The sequence below is a fragment of the Rhinoderma darwinii genome (assembly GCF_050947455.1).
Source record: "Rhinoderma darwinii isolate aRhiDar2 chromosome 2 unlocalized genomic scaffold, aRhiDar2.hap1 SUPER_2_unloc_5, whole genome shotgun sequence".
NCBI lineage: Eukaryota > Metazoa > Chordata > Amphibia > Anura > Rhinodermatidae > Rhinoderma > Rhinoderma darwinii.
In genome coordinates this window covers 479640-498959 of record NW_027461718.1, presented here as the reverse complement: position 1 = coordinate 498959, position 19320 = coordinate 479640, and the positions used below count along the sequence as shown (strand labels likewise).

General features: G+C 53.2%; 1 protein-coding gene across 1 annotated transcript in view; it reads right to left on the bottom strand.

The window, feature by feature from the left end:
* Positions 1 to 396: 396 nt before the first annotated feature.
* Positions 397 to 19320, bottom strand: part of PPP1R16A (protein phosphatase 1 regulatory subunit 16A) — a 54045-nt gene continuing 35121 nt past the window's right edge. The window contains exons 6-7 of the mRNA XM_075847284.1: positions 593 to 718; positions 397 to 516 (exon numbers count right to left, since the gene is read on the bottom strand). Of these exons, the coding sequence (XP_075703399.1) occupies positions 427 to 516; positions 593 to 718 (216 nt within the window). The 3' untranslated portion in view covers positions 397 to 426. The remainder of the gene's footprint in view (positions 517 to 592; positions 719 to 19320) is intronic.

Below are 19320 nucleotides of genomic sequence, written 5' to 3'. Positions count from 1 at the left end.
TTTGGGCCATTTGCGATCTTTTTATGCCATAAGAAGGGTGTAGAAACCGTGTTAGATTCACGCCGACCTCCCCCGCCACCCACAGGACCCCGCCACCCACAGGACCCCGCCACCCACAGGACCCCGCCACCCACAGGACCCCGCCACCCACAGGACCCCGCCACCCACAGGACCGCTCTCAGCACCAGTGGGATATTCACCAGACATTATAGATCACCCTGGGATGGGGGTGGTGTCCCATTCCCCTCCTCCCCCATAGTTATTGGCGGACATAGAACACTTATTTTGGAGGGGGTCACGTGTCTGACCATCAGGGAAACATGTAAATCATGTATGAAGGAAAAAGGCGCAAACACAAACTATGCGTCATAATTATCAATGAATTGCAGCCCCCAGTCACGGGTCCCATGCCCCCCAGTAGTCACATCACATCTCCGCACCCAGAGGCGTCTCGTCCAGCAGTGATTTGGAGTTCAGGTCGGCGCCGTGAGCGACAAGCAGCTCCACCAGCTGGATCTGAAACAGACAAGTACATGTGGCTGAGCCGCGCCGCGAACACGTCTCCTGTACCGGTCAGCGGGCGCGCACTCACCTGTCCCCAACAAGCCGCGGCGTGGAGCGGCTCCCAGCCGTCACTGTCACGAGCCGTCAGCGAGGCCTTGTGCTCAAGGAGAAGCTCCGCCGCCCGCACGTAACCATTGGCCGCCGCGATGTGTAACTAGAAAATACAATTATAAAGATTAGACCAGTCGGCAGCGGGAGAAGCCAGAAATAAAAGTGGTAACAAGAGATTGTCAGAAAAATCACCGATCCCTGATCTACAAGAAAACGTCCCGCAGATCAGAACAAACCGGAAATATAAACCCGTCAGTTTACACTGACACCGGCCATGAGGGGGCAGCAGTAACCGAATCACCCACTAATCCCCCCGACACAGGAGCGATCAGGAGGTCTGTGTATTAGGATGAGGAGGGGTCCTGATGTCTGTGTATTAGGAGGAGGAGAGGTCGTGTCCTGATGTCTGTGTATTAGGAGGAGGAGAGGTCGGTGTCCTGATGTCTGTGTATTAGGAGGAGGAGGGGTCCTGATGTCTGTGTATTAGGAGGAGGGGAGGTCGGTGTCCTGATGTCTGTGTATTAGGAGGAGGAGAGGTCGTGTCCTGATGTCTGTGTATTAGGAGGAGGAGAGGTCGGTGTCCTGATGTCTGTGTATTAGGAGGAGGAGAGGTCGGTGTCCTGATGTCTGTGTATTAGGAGGAGGAGAGGTCGGTGTCCTGATGTCTGTGTATTAGGAGGGGGAGAGGTCGGTGTCCTGATGACTGTGTAATAGGACACAGACCTCTCCTCCTCCTGATGTCTGTGTATTAGGAAGAGGAGGGGTCGGTGTCCTGATGTCTGTGTATTAGGAGGAGGGGTGGTCGGTGTCCTGATGTCTGTGTATTAGGAGGAGGGGAGGTCGGTGTCCTGATGTCTGTGTATTAGGAGGAGGAGAGGTCGGTGTCCTGATGTCTGTGTATTAGGAGGGGGAGAGGTCGGTGTCCTGATGACTGTGTAATAGGAGGAGGAGAGGTCTGTGTCCTGATGTCTGTGTATTAGGAAGAGGAGGGGTCGGTGTCCTGATGTCTGTGTATTAGGAGGAGAGGTCGGTGTCCTGATGTCTGTGTATTAGGGGAGGAGAGGTCGGTGTCCTGATGTCTGTGTATTAGGAGGAGGAGGGGTCGGTGTCCTGATGTCTGTGTATTAGGAGGAGAGGTCGGTGTCCTGAGGTCTGTGTATTAGGAGGAGGAGGGGTCGGTGTCCTGATGTCTGTGTATTAGGAAGAGGAGGGGTCGGTGTCCTGATGTCTGTGTATTAGGAGGAGGGGTGGTCGGTGTCCTGATGTCTGTGTATTAGGAGGAGGGGTGGTCGGTGTCCTGATGTCTGTGTATTAGGAGGAGGGGAGGTCGGTGTCCTGAAATCTGTGTATTAGGAGGAGGAGAGGTCGGTGTCCTGATGTCTGTGTATTAGGAGGAGGAGAGGTCGGTGTCCTGATGTCTGTGTATTAGGAGGAGGAGAGGTCGGTGTCCTGATGTCTGTGTATTAGGAGGAGGAGAGGTCGGTGTCCTGATGTCTGTGTATTAGGAGGGGTCGGGGTCCTGATGTCTGTGTATTAGGGGAGGAGAGGTCGGTGTCCTGATATCTGTGTATTAGGAGGAGGAGAGGTCGGTGTCCTGATGTCTGTGTATTAGGAGGAGGAGAGGTCGTGTCCTGATGTCTGTATTAGGAGGAGGAGAGGTCGGTGTCCTGATGTCTGTGTATTAGGAGGAGGAGAGGTCGGTGTCCTGATGTCTGTGTATTAGGGGAGGAGAGGTCGGTGTCCTGATGTCTGTGTATTAGGAAGAGAGGTCGGTGTCCTGATGTCTGTGTATTAGGAGGAGGAGAGGTCGTGTCCTGATGTCTGTGTATTAGGAGGGGGAGAGGTCGGTGTCCTGATGTCTGTGTATTAGGAGGAGAGGTCGGGGTCCTGATGTCTGTGTATTAGGAGGAGGAGAGGTCGGGGTCTGATGTCTGTGTATTAGGGGAGGAGAGGTCGGTGTCCTGATGTCTGTGTATTAGGAGGGGTCGGGGTCCTGATGTCTGTGTGTTAGGAGGAGGAGAGGTCTGTGTCCTGATGTCTGTGTATTAGGAAGAGAGGTCGGTGTTCTGATGTCTGTGTATTAGGAGGAGGAGAGGTCGGTGTCCTGATGTCTGTGTATTAGGAGGAGGAGAGGTCGGTGTCCTGATGTCTGTGTATTAGGAGGAGGAGAGGTCGGTGTCCTGATATCTGTGTATTAGGAGGAGGAGAGGTCGTGTCCTGATGTCTGTGTATTAGGAGGAGGAGAGGTCGGTGTCCTGATGTCTGTGTATTAGGAGGAGGAGAGGTCGGTGTCCTGATGTCTGTGTATTAGGAGGAGGAGAGGTCGGGGTCCTGATGTCTGTGTATCAGGAGGGGAGGTCGGTGTACTGATATCTGTGTATCAGGAGGAGGAGAGGTCGGTGTCCTGATGTCTGTGTATTAGGAGGAGGAGAGGTCGGTGTCCTGATGTCTGTGTATTAGGAGGAGGAGAGGTCGGTGTCCTGATATCTGTGTATTAGGAGGAGGAGAGGTCGGGGTCTGATGTCTGTGTATTAGGAGGGGTCGGGGTCCTGATGTCTGTGTATTAGGGGAGGAGAGGTCGGTGTCCTGATGTCTGTGTATTAGGAGGAGGGGAGGTCGGTGTCCTGATGTCTGTGTATTAGGAGGAGGAGGGGTCGGTGTCCTGATGTCTGTGTATTAGGAGGAGGAGAGGTCGGGGTCCTGATATCTGTGTATTAGGAGGAGGAGAGGTCGTGTCCTGATGTCTGTGTATTAGGAGGAGGAGAGGTCGGTGTCCTGATGTCTGTGTATTAGGAGGAGGAGAGGTCGGTGTCCTGATGTCTGTGTATTAGGAGGAGGAGAGGTCGGTGTCCTGATGTCTGTGTATTAGGAGGAGGAGAGGTCGGTGTCCTGATGTCTGTGTATTAGGAGGGGTCGGGGTCCTGATGTCTGTGTATTAGGGGAGGAGAGGTCGGTGTCCTGATGTCTGTATTAGGAGGAGGAGAGGTCGGTGTCCTGATGTCTGTGTATTAGGAGGAGGAGAGGTCGGTGTCCTGATGTCTGTGTATTAGGGGAGGAGAGGTCGGTGTCCTGATGTCTGTGTATTAGGAAGAGAGGTCGGTGTCCTGATGTCTGTGTATTAGGAGGAGGAGAGGTCGGTGTCCTGATGTCTGTGTATTAGGAGGGGGAGAGGTCGGTGTCCTGATGTCTGTGTATTAGGAAGAGAGGTCGGTGTCCTGATGTCTGTGTATTAGGAGGAGGAGAGGTCGGTGTCCTGATGTCTGTGTATTAGGAGGGGGAGAGGTCGGTGTCCTGATGTCTGTGTATTAGGAGGAGAGGTCGGGGTCCTGATGTCTGTGTATTAGGAGGAGGAGAGGTCGGGGTCTGATGTCTGTGTATTAGGGGAGGAGAGGTCGGTGTCCTGATGTCTGTGTATTAGGAGGGGTCGGGGTCCTGATGTCTGTGTATTAGGAGGAGGAGAGGTCTGTGTCCTGATGTCTGTGTATTAGGAAGAGAGGTCGGTGTTCTGATGTCTGTGTATTAGGAGGAGGAGAGGTCGGTGTCCTGATGTCTGTGTATTAGGAGGAGGAGAGGTCGGTGTCCTGATATCTGTGTATTAGGAGGAGGAGAGGTCGGTGTCCTGATGTCTGTGTATTAGGAGGAGGAGAGTTCGGTGTCCTGATGTCTGTGTATTAGGAGGAGGAGAGGTCGGTGTCCTGATGTCTGTGTATTAGGAGGAGAGGTCGGTGTCCTGATGTCTGTGTATTAGGAGGAGGAGAGGTCGGTGTCCTGATATCTGTGTATTAGGAGGAGGAGAGGTCGGGGTCTGATGTCTGTGTATTAGGAGGGGTCGGGGTCCTGATGTCTGTGTATTAGGGGAGGAGAGGTCGGTGTCCTGATGTCTGTGTATTAGGAGGAGGGGAGGTCGGTGTCCTGATGTCTGTGTATTAGGAGGAGGAGGGGTCGGTGTCCTGATGTCTGTGTATTAGGAGGAGGAGGGGTCGGTGTCCTGATGTCTGTGTATTAGGAGGAGGAGGAAATATAAACCCGTCAGTTTACACTGACACCGGCCATGAGGGGGCAGCAGTAACCGAATCACCCACTAATCCCCCCGACACAGGAGCGATCAGGAGGTCTGTGTATTAGGATGAGGAGGGGTCCTGATGTCTGTGTATTAGGAGGAGGGGAGGTCGGTGTCCTGATGTCTGTGTATTAGGAGGAGGAGAGGTCGTGTCCTGATGTCTGTGTATTAGGAGGAGGAGAGGTCGGTGTCCTGATGTCTGTGTATTAGGAGGGGGAGAGGTCGGTGTCCTGATGACTGTGTATTAGGAGGAGGAGAGGTCTGTGTCCTGATGTCTGTGTATTAGGAAGAGAGGTCGGTGTCCTGATGTCTGTGTATTAGGAGGAGGAGAGGTCGGTGTCCTGATGTCTGTGTATTAGGAGGAGGAGAGGTCGGTGTCCTGATGTCTGTGTATTAGGAGGAGGAGAGGTCGGTGTCCTGATGTCTGTGTATTAGGAGGAGGAGAGGTCGGTGTCCTGATATCTGTGTATTAGGAGGAGGAGAGGTCGGTGTCCTGATGTCTGTGTATTAGGAGGAGGAGAGGTCGGTGTCCTGATGTCTGTGTATTAGGAGAGGTCGGTGTCCTGATGTCTGTGTATTAGGAGGAGGAGAGGTCGGTGTCCTGATGTCTGTGTATTAGGAGGGGTCGGGGTCCTGATGTCTGTGTATTAGGGGAGGAGAGGTCGGTGTCCTGATGTCTGTATTAGGAGGAGGAGAGGTCGGTGTCCTGATGTCTGTGTATTAGGAGGAGGAGAGGTCGGTGTCCTGATGTCTGTGTATTAGGGGAGGAGAGGTCGGTGTCCTGATGTCTGTGTATTAGGAGGAGGAGAGGTCGGTGTCCTGATATCTGTGTATTAGGAGGAGGAGAGGTCGTGTCCTGATGTCTGTGTATTAGGAGGAGGAGAGGTCGGTGTCCTGATGTCTGTGTATTAGGAGGAGGAGAGGTCGGTGTCCTGATGTCTGTGTATTAGGAGGAGGAGAGGTCGGTGTCCTGATGTCTGTGTATTAGGAGGAGGAGAGGTCGGTGTCCTGATATCTGTGTATTAGGAGGAGGAGAGGTCGGGGTCTGATGTCTGTGTATTAGGAGGGGTCGGGGTCTGATGTCTGTGTATTAGGAGGGGTCGGGGTCCTGATGTCTGTGTATTAGGGGAGGAGAGGTCGGTGTCCTGATGTCTGTGTATTAGGAGGAGGGGAGGTCGGTGTCCTGATGTCTGTGTATTAGGAGGAGGAGGGGTCGGTGTCCTGATGTCTGTGTATTAGGAGGAGGAGAGGTCGGGGTCCTGATATCTGTGTATTAGGAGGAGGAGAGGTCGGTGTCCTGATGTCTGTGTATTAGGAGGAGGAGAGGTCGGTGTCCTGATGTCTGTGTATTAGGAGGAGGAGAGGTCGGTGTCCTGATGTCTGTGTATTAGGAGGAGAGGTCGGTGTCCTGATGTCTGTGTATTAGGAGGAGGAGGGGTCGGTGTCCTGATGTCTGTGTATTAGGAGGAGGAGAGGTCGGTGTCCTGATGTCTGTGTATTAGGAGGAGGAGAGGTCGGTGTCCTGATGTCTGTGTATTAGGGGAGGAGAGGTCTGTGTCCTGATGTCTGTGTATTAGGAGGAGGAGAGGTCGGTGTCCTGATGTCTGTGTATTAGGAGGAGGAGAGGTCGGTGTCCTGATGTCTGTATTAGGAGGAGGAGAGGTCGGTGTCCTGATGTCTGTGTATTAGGAGGAGGAGAGGTCGGTGTCCTGATGTCTGTGTATTAGGAGGAGGAGAGGTCGGTGTCCTGATGTCTGTGTATTAGGAGGAGGAGAGGTCGTGTCCTGATGTCTGTGTATTAGGAGGAGGAGAGGTCGGTGTCCTGATGTCTGTGTATTAGGAGGAGGAGAGGTCGGTGTCCTGATGTCTGTGTATTAGGAGGAGGAGAGGTCGGTGTCCTGATGTCTGTGTATTAGGAGGAGGAGAGGTCGGTGTCCTGATGTCTGTGTATTAGGAGGAGGAGAGGTCGGTGTCCTGATATCTGTGTATTAGGAGGAGGAGAGGTCGGGGTCTGATGTCTGTGTATTAGGAGGGGTCGGGGTCCTGATGTCTGTGTATTAGGGGAGGAGAGGTCGGTGTCCTGATGTCTGTGTATTAGGAGGAGGGGAGGTCGGTGTCCTGATGTCTGTGTATTAGGAGGAGGGGAGGTCGGTGTCCTGATGTCTGTGTATTAGGAGGAGGAGAGGTCGGTGTCCTGATGTCTGTGTATTAGGAGGAGAGGTCGGTGTCCTGATGTCTGTGTATTAGGAGGAGAGGTCGGTGTCCTGATGTCTGTGTATTAGGAGGAGGAGGTCGGTGCCCTGATGTCTGTGTATTAGGAGGAGAGGTCGGTGTCCTGATGTCTGTGTATTAGGAGGAGGAGAGGTCGGTGTCCTGATGTCTGTATTAGGAGGGGTCGGGGTCCTGATGTCTGTGTATTAGGGGAGGAGAGGTCGGTGTCCTGATGTCTGTGTATTAGGAGGAGGGGAGGTCGGTGTCCTGATGTCTGTGTATTAGGGGGAGAGGTCTATGTCCTGATGTCTGTGTATTAGGAGGAGGAGAGGTCGGTGTCCTGATGTTTGTGTATTAGGAGGAGGGGAGGTCGGTGTCCTGATGTCTGTGTATTAGGGGGAGAGGTCTATGTCCTGATGTCTGTGTATTAGGAGGAGGAGAGGTCGGTGTCCTGATGTCTGTGTATTAGGGGAGGAGAGGTCGGTGTCCTGATGTCTGTGTATTAGGGGAGGAGAGGTCGGTGTCCTGATGTCTGTGTATTAGGGGAGGAGAGGTCGGTGTCCTGATGTCTGTATTAGGGGAGGAGAGGTCGGTGTCCTGATGTCTGTGTATTAGGAGGAGGAGAGGTCGGGGTCCTGATGTCTGTGTATTAGGAGGAGGAGAGGTCGGGGTCCTGATATCTGTGTATTAGGAGGGGTCGGGGTCCTGATGTCTGTGTATTAGGGGAGGAGAGGTCGGTGTCCTGATGTCTGTGTATTAGGAGGAGGGGAGGTCGGTGTCCTGATGTCTGTGTATTAGGAGGAGAGGTCGGTGTCCTGATGTCTGTGTGTTAGGAGGAGGAGAGGTCTGTGTCCTGATGTCTGTGTATTAGGAAGAGAGGTCGGTGTTCTGATGTCTGTGTATTAGGAGGAGGAGAGGTCGGTGTCCTGATGTCTGTGTATTAGGAGGAGGGGAGGTCGGTGTCCTGATGTCTGTGTATTAGGGGGAGAGGTCTATGTCCTGATGTCTGTGTATTAGGAGGAGGAGAGGTCGGTGTCCTGATGTTTGTGTATTAGGAGGAGGGGAGGTCGGTGTCCTGATGTCTGTGTATTAGGGGGAGAGGTCTGTGTCCTGATGTCTGTGTATTAGGAAGAGAGGTCGGTGTTCTGATGTCTGTGTATTAGGAGGAGGAGAGGTCGGTGTCCTGATGTCTGTGTATTAGGAGGAGGAGAGGTCGGTGTCCTGATGTCTGTGTATTAGGAGGAGGAGAGGTCGGTGTCCTGATGTCTGTGTATTAGGAGGAGGAGAGGTCGTGTCCTGATGTCTGTGTATTAGGAGGAGGAGAGGTCGGTGTCCTGATGTCTGTGTATTAGGAGGAGGAGAGGTCGGTGTCCTGATGTCTGTGTATTAGGAGGAGGAGGGGTCGGTGTCCTGATGTCTGTGTATTAGGAGGAGGAGAGGTCGGTGTCCTGATGTCTGTGTATTAGGAGGAGGAGAGGTCGGTGTCCTGATGTCTGTGTATTAGGGGAGGAGAGGTCTGTGTCCTGATGTCTGTGTATTAGGAGGAGGAGAGGTCGGTGTCCTGATGTCTGTGTATTAGGAGGAGGAGAGGTCGGTGTCCTGATGTCTGTTGTATTAGGGGAGGAGAGGTCGGTGTCCTGATGTCTGTGTATTAGGGGAGGAGAGGTCGGTGTCCTGATGTCTGTGTATTAGGAGGAGGAGAGGTCGGTGTCCTGATGTCTGTGTATTAGGAGGAGGAGAGGTCGGTGTCCTGATGTCTGTGTATTAGGAGGAGGAGAGGTCGGTGTCCTGATGTCTGTGTATTAGGAGGAGGAGAGGTCGGTGTCCTGATGTCTGTGTATTAGGAGGAGGAGAGGTCGGTGTCCTGATGTCTGTGTATTAGGAGGAGGAGAGGTCGGTGTCCTGATATCTGTGTATTAGGAGGAGGAGAGGTCGGGGTCTGATGTCTGTGTATTAGGAGGGGTCGGGGTCCTGATGTCTGTGTATTAGGGGAGGAGAGGTCGGTGTCCTGATGTCTGTGTATTAGGAGGAGGGGAGGTCGGTGTCCTGATGTCTGTGTATTAGGAGGAGGGGAGGTCGGTGTCCTGATGTCTGTGTATTAGGAGGAGGAGAGGTCGGTGTCCTGATGTCTGTGTATTAGGAGGAGAGGTCGGTGTCCTGATGTCTGTGTATTAGGAGGAGAGGTCGGTGTCCTGATGTCTGTGTATTAGGAGGAGGAGGTCGGTGTCCTGATGTCTGTGTATTAGGAGGAGAGGTCGGTGTCCTGATGTCTGTGTATTAGGAGGAGGAGAGGTCGGTGTCCTGATGTCTGTATTAGGAGGGGTCGGGGTCCTGATGTCTGTGTATTAGGGGAGGAGAGGTCGGTGTCCTGATGTCTGTGTATTAGGAGGAGGGGAGGTCGGTGTCCTGATGTCTGTGTATTAGGGGGAGAGGTCTATGTCCTGATGTCTGTGTATTAGGAGGAGGAGAGGTCGGTGTCCTGATGTTTGTGTATTAGGAGGAGGGGAGGTCGGTGTCCTGATGTCTGTGTATTAGGGGGAGAGGTCTATGTCCTGATGTCTGTGTATTAGGAGGAGGAGAGGTCGGTGTCCTGATGTCTGTGTATTAGGGGAGGAGAGGTCGGTGTCCTGATGTCTGTGTATTAGGGGAGGAGAGGTCGGTGTCCTGATGTCTGTGTATTAGGGGAGGAGAGGTCGGGGTCCTGATGTCTGTGTATTAGGAGGAGGAGAGGTCGGGGTCCTGATATCTGTGTATTAGGAGGGGTCGGGGTCCTGATGTCTGTGTATTAGGGGAGGAGAGGTCGGTGTCCTGATGTCTGTGTATTAGGAAGAGAGGTCGGTGTTCTGATGTCTGTGTATTAGGAGGAGGAGAGGTCGGTGTCCTGATGTTTGTGTATTAGGAGGAGGGGAGGTCGGTGTCCTGATGTCTGTGTATTAGGGGGAGAGGTCTATGTCCTGATGTCTGTGTATTAGGAGGAGGAGAGGTCGGTGTCCTGATGTCTGTGTATTAGGGGAGGAGAGGTCGGTGTCCTGATGTCTGTGTATTAGGGGAGGAGAGGTCGGTGTCCTGATGTCTGTGTATTAGGGGAGGAGAGGTCGGTGTCCTGATGTCTGTATTAGGGGAGGAGAGGTCGGTGTCCTGATGTCTGTGTATTAGGAGGAGGAGAGGTCGGGGTCCTGATGTCTGTGTATTAGGAGGAGGGGAGGTCGGTGTCCTGATGTCTGTGTATTAGGAGGAGAGGTCGGTGTCCTGATGTCTGTGTGTTAGGAGGAGGAGAGGTCTGTGTCCTGATGTCTGTGTATTAGGAAGAGAGGTCGGTGTTCTGATGTCTGTGTATTAGGAGGAGGAGAGGTCGGTGTCCTGATGTCTGTGTATTAGGAGGAGGAGAGGTCGGTGTCCTGATGTCTGTGTATTAGGAGGAGGAGAGGTCGGTGTCCTGATATCTGTGTATTAGGAGGAGGAGAGGTCGTGTCCTGATGTCTGTGTATTAGGAGGAGGAGAGGTCGGTGTCCTGATGTCTGTGTATTAGGAGGAGGAGAGGTCGGTGTCCTGATGTCTGTGTATTAGGAGGAGGAGAGGTCGGGGTCCTGATGTCTGTGTATCAGGAGGGGAGGTCGGTGTACTGATATCTGTGTATCAGGAGGAGGAGAGGTCGGTGTCCTGATGTCTGTGTATTAGGAGGAGGAGAGGTCGGTGTCCTGATGTCTGTGTATTAGGAGGAGGAGAGGTCGGTGTCCTGATATCTGTGTATTAGGAGGAGGAGAGGTCGGGGTCTGATGTCTGTGTATTAGATGGGGTCGGGGTCCTGATGTCTGTGTATTAGGGGAGGAGAGGTCGGTGTCCTGATGTCTGTGTATTAGGAGGAGGGGAGGTCGGTGTCCTGATGTCTGTGTATTAGGAGGAGGAGGGGTCGGTGTCCTGATGTCTGTGTATTAGGAGGGGTCGGGGTCCTGATGTCTGTGTATTAGGGGAGGAGAGGTCGGTGTCCTGATGTCTGTATTAGGAGGAGGAGAGGTCGGTGTCCTGATGTCTGTGTATTAGGAGGAGGAGAGGTCGGTGTCCTGATGTCTGTGTATTAGGGGAGGAGAGGTCGGTGTCCTGATGTCTGTGTATTAGGAAGAGAGGTCGGTGTCCTGATGTCTGTGTATTAGGAGGAGGAGAGGTCGGTGTCCTGATGTCTGTGTATTAGGAGGGGGAGAGGTCGGTGTCCTGATGTCTGTGTATTAGGAAGAGAGGTCGGTGTCCTGATGTCTGTGTATTAGGAGGAGGAGAGGTCGGTGTCCTGATGTCTGTGTATTAGGAGGGGGAGAGGTCGGTGTCCTGATGTCTGTGTATTAGGAGGAGAGGTCGGGGTCCTGATGTCTGTGTATTAGGAGGAGGAGAGGTCGGGGTCTGATGTCTGTGTATTAGGGGAGGAGAGGTCGGTGTCCTGATGTCTGTGTATTAGGAGGGTCGGGGTCCTGATGTCTGTGTATTAGGAGGAGGAGAGGTCTGTGTCCTGATGTCTGTGTATTAGGAAGAGAGGTCGGTGTTCTGATGTCTGTGTATTAGGAGGAGGAGAGGTCGGTGTCCTGATGTCTGTGTATTAGGAGGAGGAGAGGTCGGTGTCCTGATATCTGTGTATTAGGAGGAGGAGAGGTCGGTGTCCTGATGTCTGTGTATTAGGAGGAGGAGAGTTCGGTGTCCTGATGTCTGTGTATTAGGAGGAGGAGAGGTCGGTGTCCTGATGTCTGTGTATTAGGAGGAGAGGTCGGTGTCCTGATGTCTGTGTATTAGGAGGAGGAGAGGTCGGTGTCCTGATATCTGTGTATTAGGAGGAGGAGAGGTCGGGGTCTGATGTCTGTGTATTAGGAGGGGTCGGGGTCCTGATGTCTGTGTATTAGGGGAGGAGAGGTCGGTGTCCTGATGTCTGTGTATTAGGAGGAGGGGAGGTCGGTGTCCTGATGTCTGTGTATTAGGAGGAGGAGGGGTCGGTGTCCTGATGTCTGTGTATTAGGAGGAGGAGGGGTCGGTGTCCTGATGTCTGTGTATTAGGAGGAGGAGGAAATATAAACCCGTCAGTTTACACTGACACCGGCCATGAGGGGGCAGCAGTAACCGAATCACCCACTAATCCCCCCGACACAGGAGCGATCAGGAGGTCTGTGTATTAGGATGAGGAGGGGTCCTGATGTCTGTGTATTAGGAGGAGGGGAGGTCGGTGTCCTGATGTCTGTGTATTAGGAGGAGGAGAGGTCGTGTCCTGATGTCTGTGTATTAGGAGGAGGAGAGGTCGGTGTCCTGATGTCTGTGTATTAGGAGGGGGAGAGGTCGGTGTCCTGATGACTGTGTATTAGGAGGAGGAGAGGTCTGTGTCCTGATGTCTGTGTATTAGGAAGAGAGGTCGGTGTCCTGATGTCTGTGTATTAGGAGGAGGAGAGGTCGGTGTCCTGATGTCTGTGTATTAGGAGGAGGAGAGGTCGGTGTCCTGATGTCTGTGTATTAGGAGGAGGAGAGGTCGGTGTCCTGATGTCTGTGTATTAGGAGGAGGAGAGGTCGGTGTCCTGATGTCTGTGTATTAGGAGGAGGAGAGGTCGGTGTCCTGATGTCTGTGTATTAGGAGGAGGAGAGGTCGGTGTCCTGATGTCTGTGTATTAGGAGGGGTCGGGGTCCTGATGTCTGTGTATTAGGGGAGGAGAGGTCGGTGTCCTGATGTCTGTATTAGGAGGAGGAGAGGTCGGTGTCCTGATGTCTGTGTATTAGGAGGAGGAGAGGTCGGTGTCCTGATGTCTGTGTATTAGGGGAGGAGAGGTCGGTGTCCTGATGTCTGTGTATTAGGAAGAGAGGTCGGTGTCCTGATGTCTGTGTATTAGGAGGAGGAGAGGTCGGTGTCCTGATGTCTGTGTATTAGGAGGGGGAGAGGTCGGTGTCCTGATGACTGTGTATTAGGAGGAGGAGAGGTCTGTGTCCTGATGTCTGTGTATTAGGAAGAGAGGTCGGTGTCCTGATGTCTGTGTATTAGGAGGAGGAGAGGTCGGTGTCCTGATGTCTGTGTATTAGGAGGAGGAGAGGTCGGTGTCCTGATGTCTGTGTATTAGGAGGAGGAGAGGTCGGTGTCCTGATATCTGTGTATTAGGAGGAGGAGAGGTCGTGTCCTGATGTCTGTGTATTAGGAGGAGGAGAGGTCGGTGTCCTGATGTCTGTGTATTAGGAGGAGGAGAGGTCGGTGTCCTGATGTCTGTGTATTAGGAGGAGGAGAGGTCGGTGTCCTGATGTCTGTGTATTAGGAGGAGGAGAGGTCGGTGTCCTGATATCTGTGTATTAGGAGGAGGAGAGGTCGGGGTCTGATGTCTGTGTATTAGGAGGGGTCGGGGTCTGATGTCTGTGTATTAGGAGGGGTCGGGGTCCTGATGTCTGTGTATTAGGGGAGGAGAGGTCGGTGTCCTGATGTCTGTGTATTAGGAGGAGGGGAGGTCGGTGTCCTGATGTCTGTGTATTAGGAGGAGGAGGGGTCGGTGTCCTGATGTCTGTGTATTAGGAGGAGGAGAGGTCGGGGTCCTGATATCTGTGTATTAGGAGGAGGAGAGGTCGGTGTCCTGATGTCTGTGTATTAGGAGGAGGAGAGGTTGGTGTCCTGATGTCTGTGTATTAGGAGGAGGAGAGGTCGGTGTCCTGATGTCTGTGTATTAGGAGGAGGAGAGGTCGGTGTCCTGATGTCTGTGTATTAGGAGGAGGAGAGGTCGGTGTCCTGATGTCTGTGTATTAGGAGGAGAGGTCGGTGTCCTGATGTCTGTGTATTAGGAGGAGGAGGGGTCGGTGTCCTGATGTCTGTGTATTAGGAGGAGGAGAGGTCGGTGTCCTGATGTCTGTGTATTAGGAGGAGGAGAGGTCGGTGTCCTGATGTCTGTGTATTAGGGGAGGAGAGGTCTGTGTCCTGATGTCTGTGTATTAGGAGGAGGAGAGGTCGGTGTCCTGATGTCTGTGTATTAGGAGGAGGAGAGGTCGGTGTCCTGATGTCTGTGTATTAGGAGGAGGAGAGGTCGGTGTCCTGATGTCTGTGTATTAGGAGGAGGAGAGGTCGTGTCCTGATGTCTGTGTATTAGGAGGAGGAGAGGTCGGTGTCCTGATGTCTGTGTATTAGGAGGAGGAGAGGTCGGTGTCCTGATGTCTGTGTATTAGGAGGAGGAGAGGTCGGTGTCCTGATGTCTGTGTATTAGGAGGAGGAGAGGTCGGTGTCCTGATGTCTGTGTATTAGGAGGAGGAGAGGTCGGTGTCCTGATATCTGTGTATTAGGAGGAGGAGAGGTCGGGGTCTGATGTCTGTGTATTAGGAGGGGTCGGGGTCCTGATGTCTGTGTATTAGGGGAGGAGAGGTCGGTGTCCTGATGTCTGTGTATTAGGAGGAGGGGAGGTCGGTGTCCTGATGTCTGTGTATTAGGAGGAGGGGAGGTCGGTGTCCTGATGTCTGTGTATTAGGAGGAGGAGAGGTCGGTGTCCTGATGTCTGTGTATTAGGAGGAGAGGTCGGTGTCCTGATGTCTGTGTATTAGGAGGAGAGGTCGGTGTCCTGATGTCTGTGTATTAGGAGGAGGAGGTCGGTGTCCTGATGTCTGTGTATTAGGAGGAGAGGTCGGTGTCCTGATGTCTGTGTATTAGGAGGAGGAGAGGTCGGTGTCCTGATGTCTGTGTATTAGGAGGGGTCGGGGTCCTGATGTCTGTGTATTAGGGGAGGAGAGGTCGGTGTCCTGATGTCTGTGTATTAGGAGGAGGGGAGGTCGGTGTCCTGATGTCTGTGTATTAGGGGGAGAGGTCTATGTCCTGATGTCTGTGTATTAGGAGGAGGAGAGGTCGGTGTCCTGATGTTTGTGTATTAGGAGGAGGGGAGGTCGGTGTCCTGATGTCTGTGTATTAGGGGGAGAGGTCTATGTCCTGATGTCTGTGTATTAGGAGGAGGAGAGGTCGGTGTCCTGATGTCTGTGTATTAGGGGAGGAGAGGTCGGTGTCCTGATGTCTGTGTATTAGGGGAGGAGAGGTCGGTGTCCTGATGTCTGTGTATTAGGGGAGGAGAGGTCGGTGTCCTGATGTCTGTATTAGGGGAGGAGAGGTCGGTGTCCTGATGTCTGTGTATTAGGAGGAGGAGAGGTCGGGGTCCTGATGTCTGTGTATTAGGAGGAGGAGAGGTCGGGGTCCTGATATCTGTGTATTAGGAGGGGTCGGGGTCCTGATGTCTGTGTATTAGGGGAGGAGAGGTCGGTGTCCTGATGTCTGTGTATTAGGAGGAGGGGAGGTCGGTGTCCTGATGTCTGTGTATTAGGAGGAGAGGTCGGTGTCCTGATGTCTGTGTATTAGGAGGAGGAGAGGTCGGTGTCCTGATGTCTGTGTATTAGGAGGAGGAGAGGTCGGTGTCCTGATGTCTGTGTATTAGGAGGAGGAGAGGTCGGTGTCTGATGTCTGTGTATTAGGAGGAGGAGAGGTCGGTGTCCTGATGTCTGTGTATTAGGAGGAGGAGAGGTCGGTGTCCTGATGTCTGTGTATTAGGAGGAGGAGGAGAGGTCGGTGTCCTGATGTCTGTGTATTAGGAGGGGTCGGGGTCCTGATGTCTGTGTATTAGGGGGAGGAGAGGTCGGTGTCCTGATGTCTGTGTATTAGGAGGAGGAGAGGTCGGGGTCCTGATGTCTGTGTATTAGGAGGAGGAGAGGTCGGGGTCCTGATGTCTGTGTATTAGGAGGAGGGGTCGGTGTCCTGATGTCTGTGTATTAGGAGGGGTCGGTGTCCTGATGTCTGTGTATTAGGGGGAGGAGAGGTCGGTGTCCTGATGTCTGTGTATTAGGAGGAGCAGAGGTCGGGGTCCTGATGTCTGTATTAGGAGGAGGAGAGGTCGGTGTCCTGATGTCTGTGTATTAGGAGGAGGAGAGGTCGGTGTCCTGATATCTGTGTATTAGGAGGAGGAGAGGTCGGGGTCTGATGTCTGTGTATTAGGAGGGGTCGGGGTCCTGATGTCTGTGTATTAGGGGAGGAGAGGTCGGTGTCCTGATGTCTGTGTATTAGGAGGAGGGGAGGTCGGTGTCCTGATGTCTGTGTATTAGGAGGAGGGGAGGTCGGTGTCCTGATGTCTGTGTATTAGGAGGAGGAGAGGTCGGTGTCCTGATGTCTGTGTATTAGGAGGAGAGGTCGGTGTCCTGATGTCTGTGTATTAGGAGGAGAGGTCGGTGTCCTGATGTCTGTGTATTAGGAGGAGGAGAGGTCGGTGTCCTGATGTCTGTGTATTAGGAGGAGAGGTCGGTGTCCTGATGTCTGTGTATTAGGAGGAGGAGAGGTCGGTGTCCTGATGTCTGTATTAGGAGGGGTCGGGGTCCTGATGTCTGTGTATTAGGGGAGGAGAGGTCGGTGTCCTGATGTCTGTGTATTAGGAGGAGGGGAGGTCGGTGTCCTGATGTCTGTGTATTAGGAGGAGGGGAGGTCGGTGTCCTGATGTCTGTGTATTAGGGGGAGAGGTCTATGTCCTGATGTCTGTGTATTAGGAGGAGGAGAGGTCGGTGTCCTGATGTCTGTGTATTAGGAGGAGGGGAGGTCGGTGTCCTGATGTCTGTGTATTAGGGGGAGAGGTCTATGTCCTGATGTCTGTGTATTAGGAGGAGGAGAGGTCGGTGTCCTGATGTCTGTGTATTAGGGGAGGAGAGGTCGGTGTTCTGATGTCTGTGTATTAGGGGAGGAGAGGTCGGTGTCCTGATGTCTGTGTATTAGGGGAGGAGAGGTCGGTGTCCTGATGTCTGTGTATTAGGGGAGGAGAGGTCGGTGTCCTGATGTCTGTGTATTAGGAGGAGGAGAGGTCGGGGTCCTGATGTCTGTGTATTAGGAGGAGGAGAGGTCGGGGTCCTGATGTCTGTGTATTAGGAGGAGGAGAGGTCGGGGTCCTGATATCTGTGTATTAGGAGGGGTCGGTGTCCTGATGTCTGTGTATTAGGAGGGGTCGGGGTCCTGATGTCTGTGTATTAGGGGAGGAGAGGTCGGTGTCCTGATGTCTGTGTATTAGGAGGAGGGGAGGTCGGTGTCCTGATGTCTGTGTATTAGGAGGAGGGGAGGTCGGTGTCCTGATGTCTGTGTATTAGGAGGAGAGGTCGGTGTCCTGATGTCTGTGTATTAGGAGGAGGAGAGGTCGGTGTCCTGATGTCTGTGTATTAGTAGGAGGAGAGGTCGGTGTCCTGATGTCTGTGTATTAGGAGGAGGAGAGGTCGGTGTCTGATGTCTGTGTATTAGGAGGAGGAGAGGTCGGTGTCCTGATGTCTGTGTATTAGGAGGAGGAGAGGTCGGTGTCCTGATGTCTGTGTATTAGGAGGAGGAGAGGTCGGTGTCCTGATGTCTGTGTATTAGGAGGGGTCGGGGTCCTGATGTCTGTGTATTAGGGGGAGGAGAGGTCGGTGTCCTGATGTCTGTGTATTAGGAGGAGGAGAGGTCGGGGTCCTGATGTCTGTGTATTAGGAGGAGGAGAGGTCGGGGTCCTGATGTCTGTGTATTAGGAGGAGGGGTCGGTGTCCTGATGTCTGTGTATTAGGAGGGGTCGGTGTCCTGATGTCTGTGTATTAGGGGGAGGAGAGGTCGGTGTCCTGATGTCTGTGTATTAGGAGGAGCAGAGGTCGGGGTCCTGATGTCTGTATTAGGAGGAGGAGAGGTCGTGTCCTGATGTCTGTGTATTAGGAGGAGGAGAGGTCGGTGTCCTGATGTCTGTGTATTAGGAGGAGGAGAGGTCGGTGTCCTGATGTCTGTGTATTAGGAGGAGGAGAGGTCGGTGTCCTGATATCTGTGTATTAGGAGGAGGAGAGGTCGGGGTCTGATGTCTGTGTATTAGGAGGGGTCGGGGTCCTGATGTCTGTGTATTAGGGGAGGAGAGGTCGGTGTCCTGATGTCTGTGTATTAGGAGGAGGGGAGGTCGGTGTCCTGATGTCTGTGTATTAGGAGGAGGGGAGGTCGGTGTCCTGATGTCTGTGTATTAGGAGGAGGAGAGGTCGGTGTCCTGATGTCTGTGTATTAGGAGGAGAGGTCGGTGTCCTGATGTCTGTGTATTAGGAGGAGAGGTCGGTGTCCTGATGTCTGTGTATTAGGAGGAGGAGAGGTCGGTGTCCTGATGTCTGTGTATTAGGAGGAGAGGTCGGTGTCCTGATGTCTGTGTATTAGGAGGAGGAGAGGTCGGTGTCCTGATGTCTGTATTAGGAGGGGTCGGGGTCCTGATGTCTGTGTATTAGGGGAGGAGAGGTCGGTGTCCTGATGTCTGTGTATTAGGAGGAGGGGAGGTCGGTGTCCTGATGTCTGTGTATTAGGGGGAGAGGTCTATGTCCTGATGTCTGTGTATTAGGAGGAGGAGAGGTCGGTGTCCTGATGTCTGTGTATTAGGAGGAGGGGAGGTCGGTGTCCTGATGTCTGTGTATTAGGGGGAGAGGTCTATGTCCTGATGTCTGTGTATTAGGAGGAGGAGAGGTCGGTGTCCTGATGTCTGTGTATTAGGGGAGGAGAGGTCGGTGTCCTGATGTCTGTGTATTAGGGGAGGAGAGGTCGGTGTCCTGATGTCTGTGTATTAGGGGAGGAGAGGTCGGTGTCCTGATGTCTGTATTAGGGGAGGAGAGGTCGGTGTCCTGATGTCTGTGTATTAGGAGGAGGAGAGGTCGGGGTCCTGATGTCTGTGTATTAGGAGGAGGAGAGGTCGGGGTCCTGATATCTGTGTATTAGGAGGGGTCGGGGTCCTGATGTCTGTGTATTAGGGGAGGAGAGGTCGGTGTCCTGATGTCTGTGTATTAGGAGGAGGGGAGGTCGGTGTCCTGATGTCTGTGTATTAGGAGGAGAGGTCGGTGTCCTGATGTCTGTGTATTAGGAGGAGGAGAGGTCGGTGTCCTGATGTCTGTGTATTAGGAGGAGGAGAGGTCGGTGTCCTGATGTCTGTGTATTAGGAGGAGGAGAGGTCGGTGTCTGATGTCTGTGTATTAGGAGGAGGAGAGGTCGGTGTCCTGATGTCTGTGTATTAGGAGGAGGAGAGGTCGGTGTCCTGATGTCTGTGTATTAGGAGGAGGAGGAGAGGTCGGTGTCCTGATGTCTGTGTATTAGGAGGGGTCGGGGTCCTGATGTCTGTGTATTAGGGGGAGGAGAGGTCGGTGTCCTGATGTCTGTGTATTAGGAGGAGGAGAGGTCGGGGTCCTGATGTCTGTGTATTAGGAGGAGGAGAGGTCGGGGTCCTGATGTCTGTGTATTAGGAGGAGGGGTCGGTGTCCTGATGTCTGTGTATTAGGAGGGGTCGGTGTCCTGATGTCTGTGTATTAGGGGGAGGAGAGGTCGGTGTCCTGATGTCTGTGTATTAGGAGGAGCAGAGGTCGGGGTCCTGATGTCTGTATTAGGAGGAGGAGAGGTCGGTGTCCTGATGTCTGTGTATTAGGAGGAGGAGAGGTCGGTGTCCTGATATCTGTGTATTAGG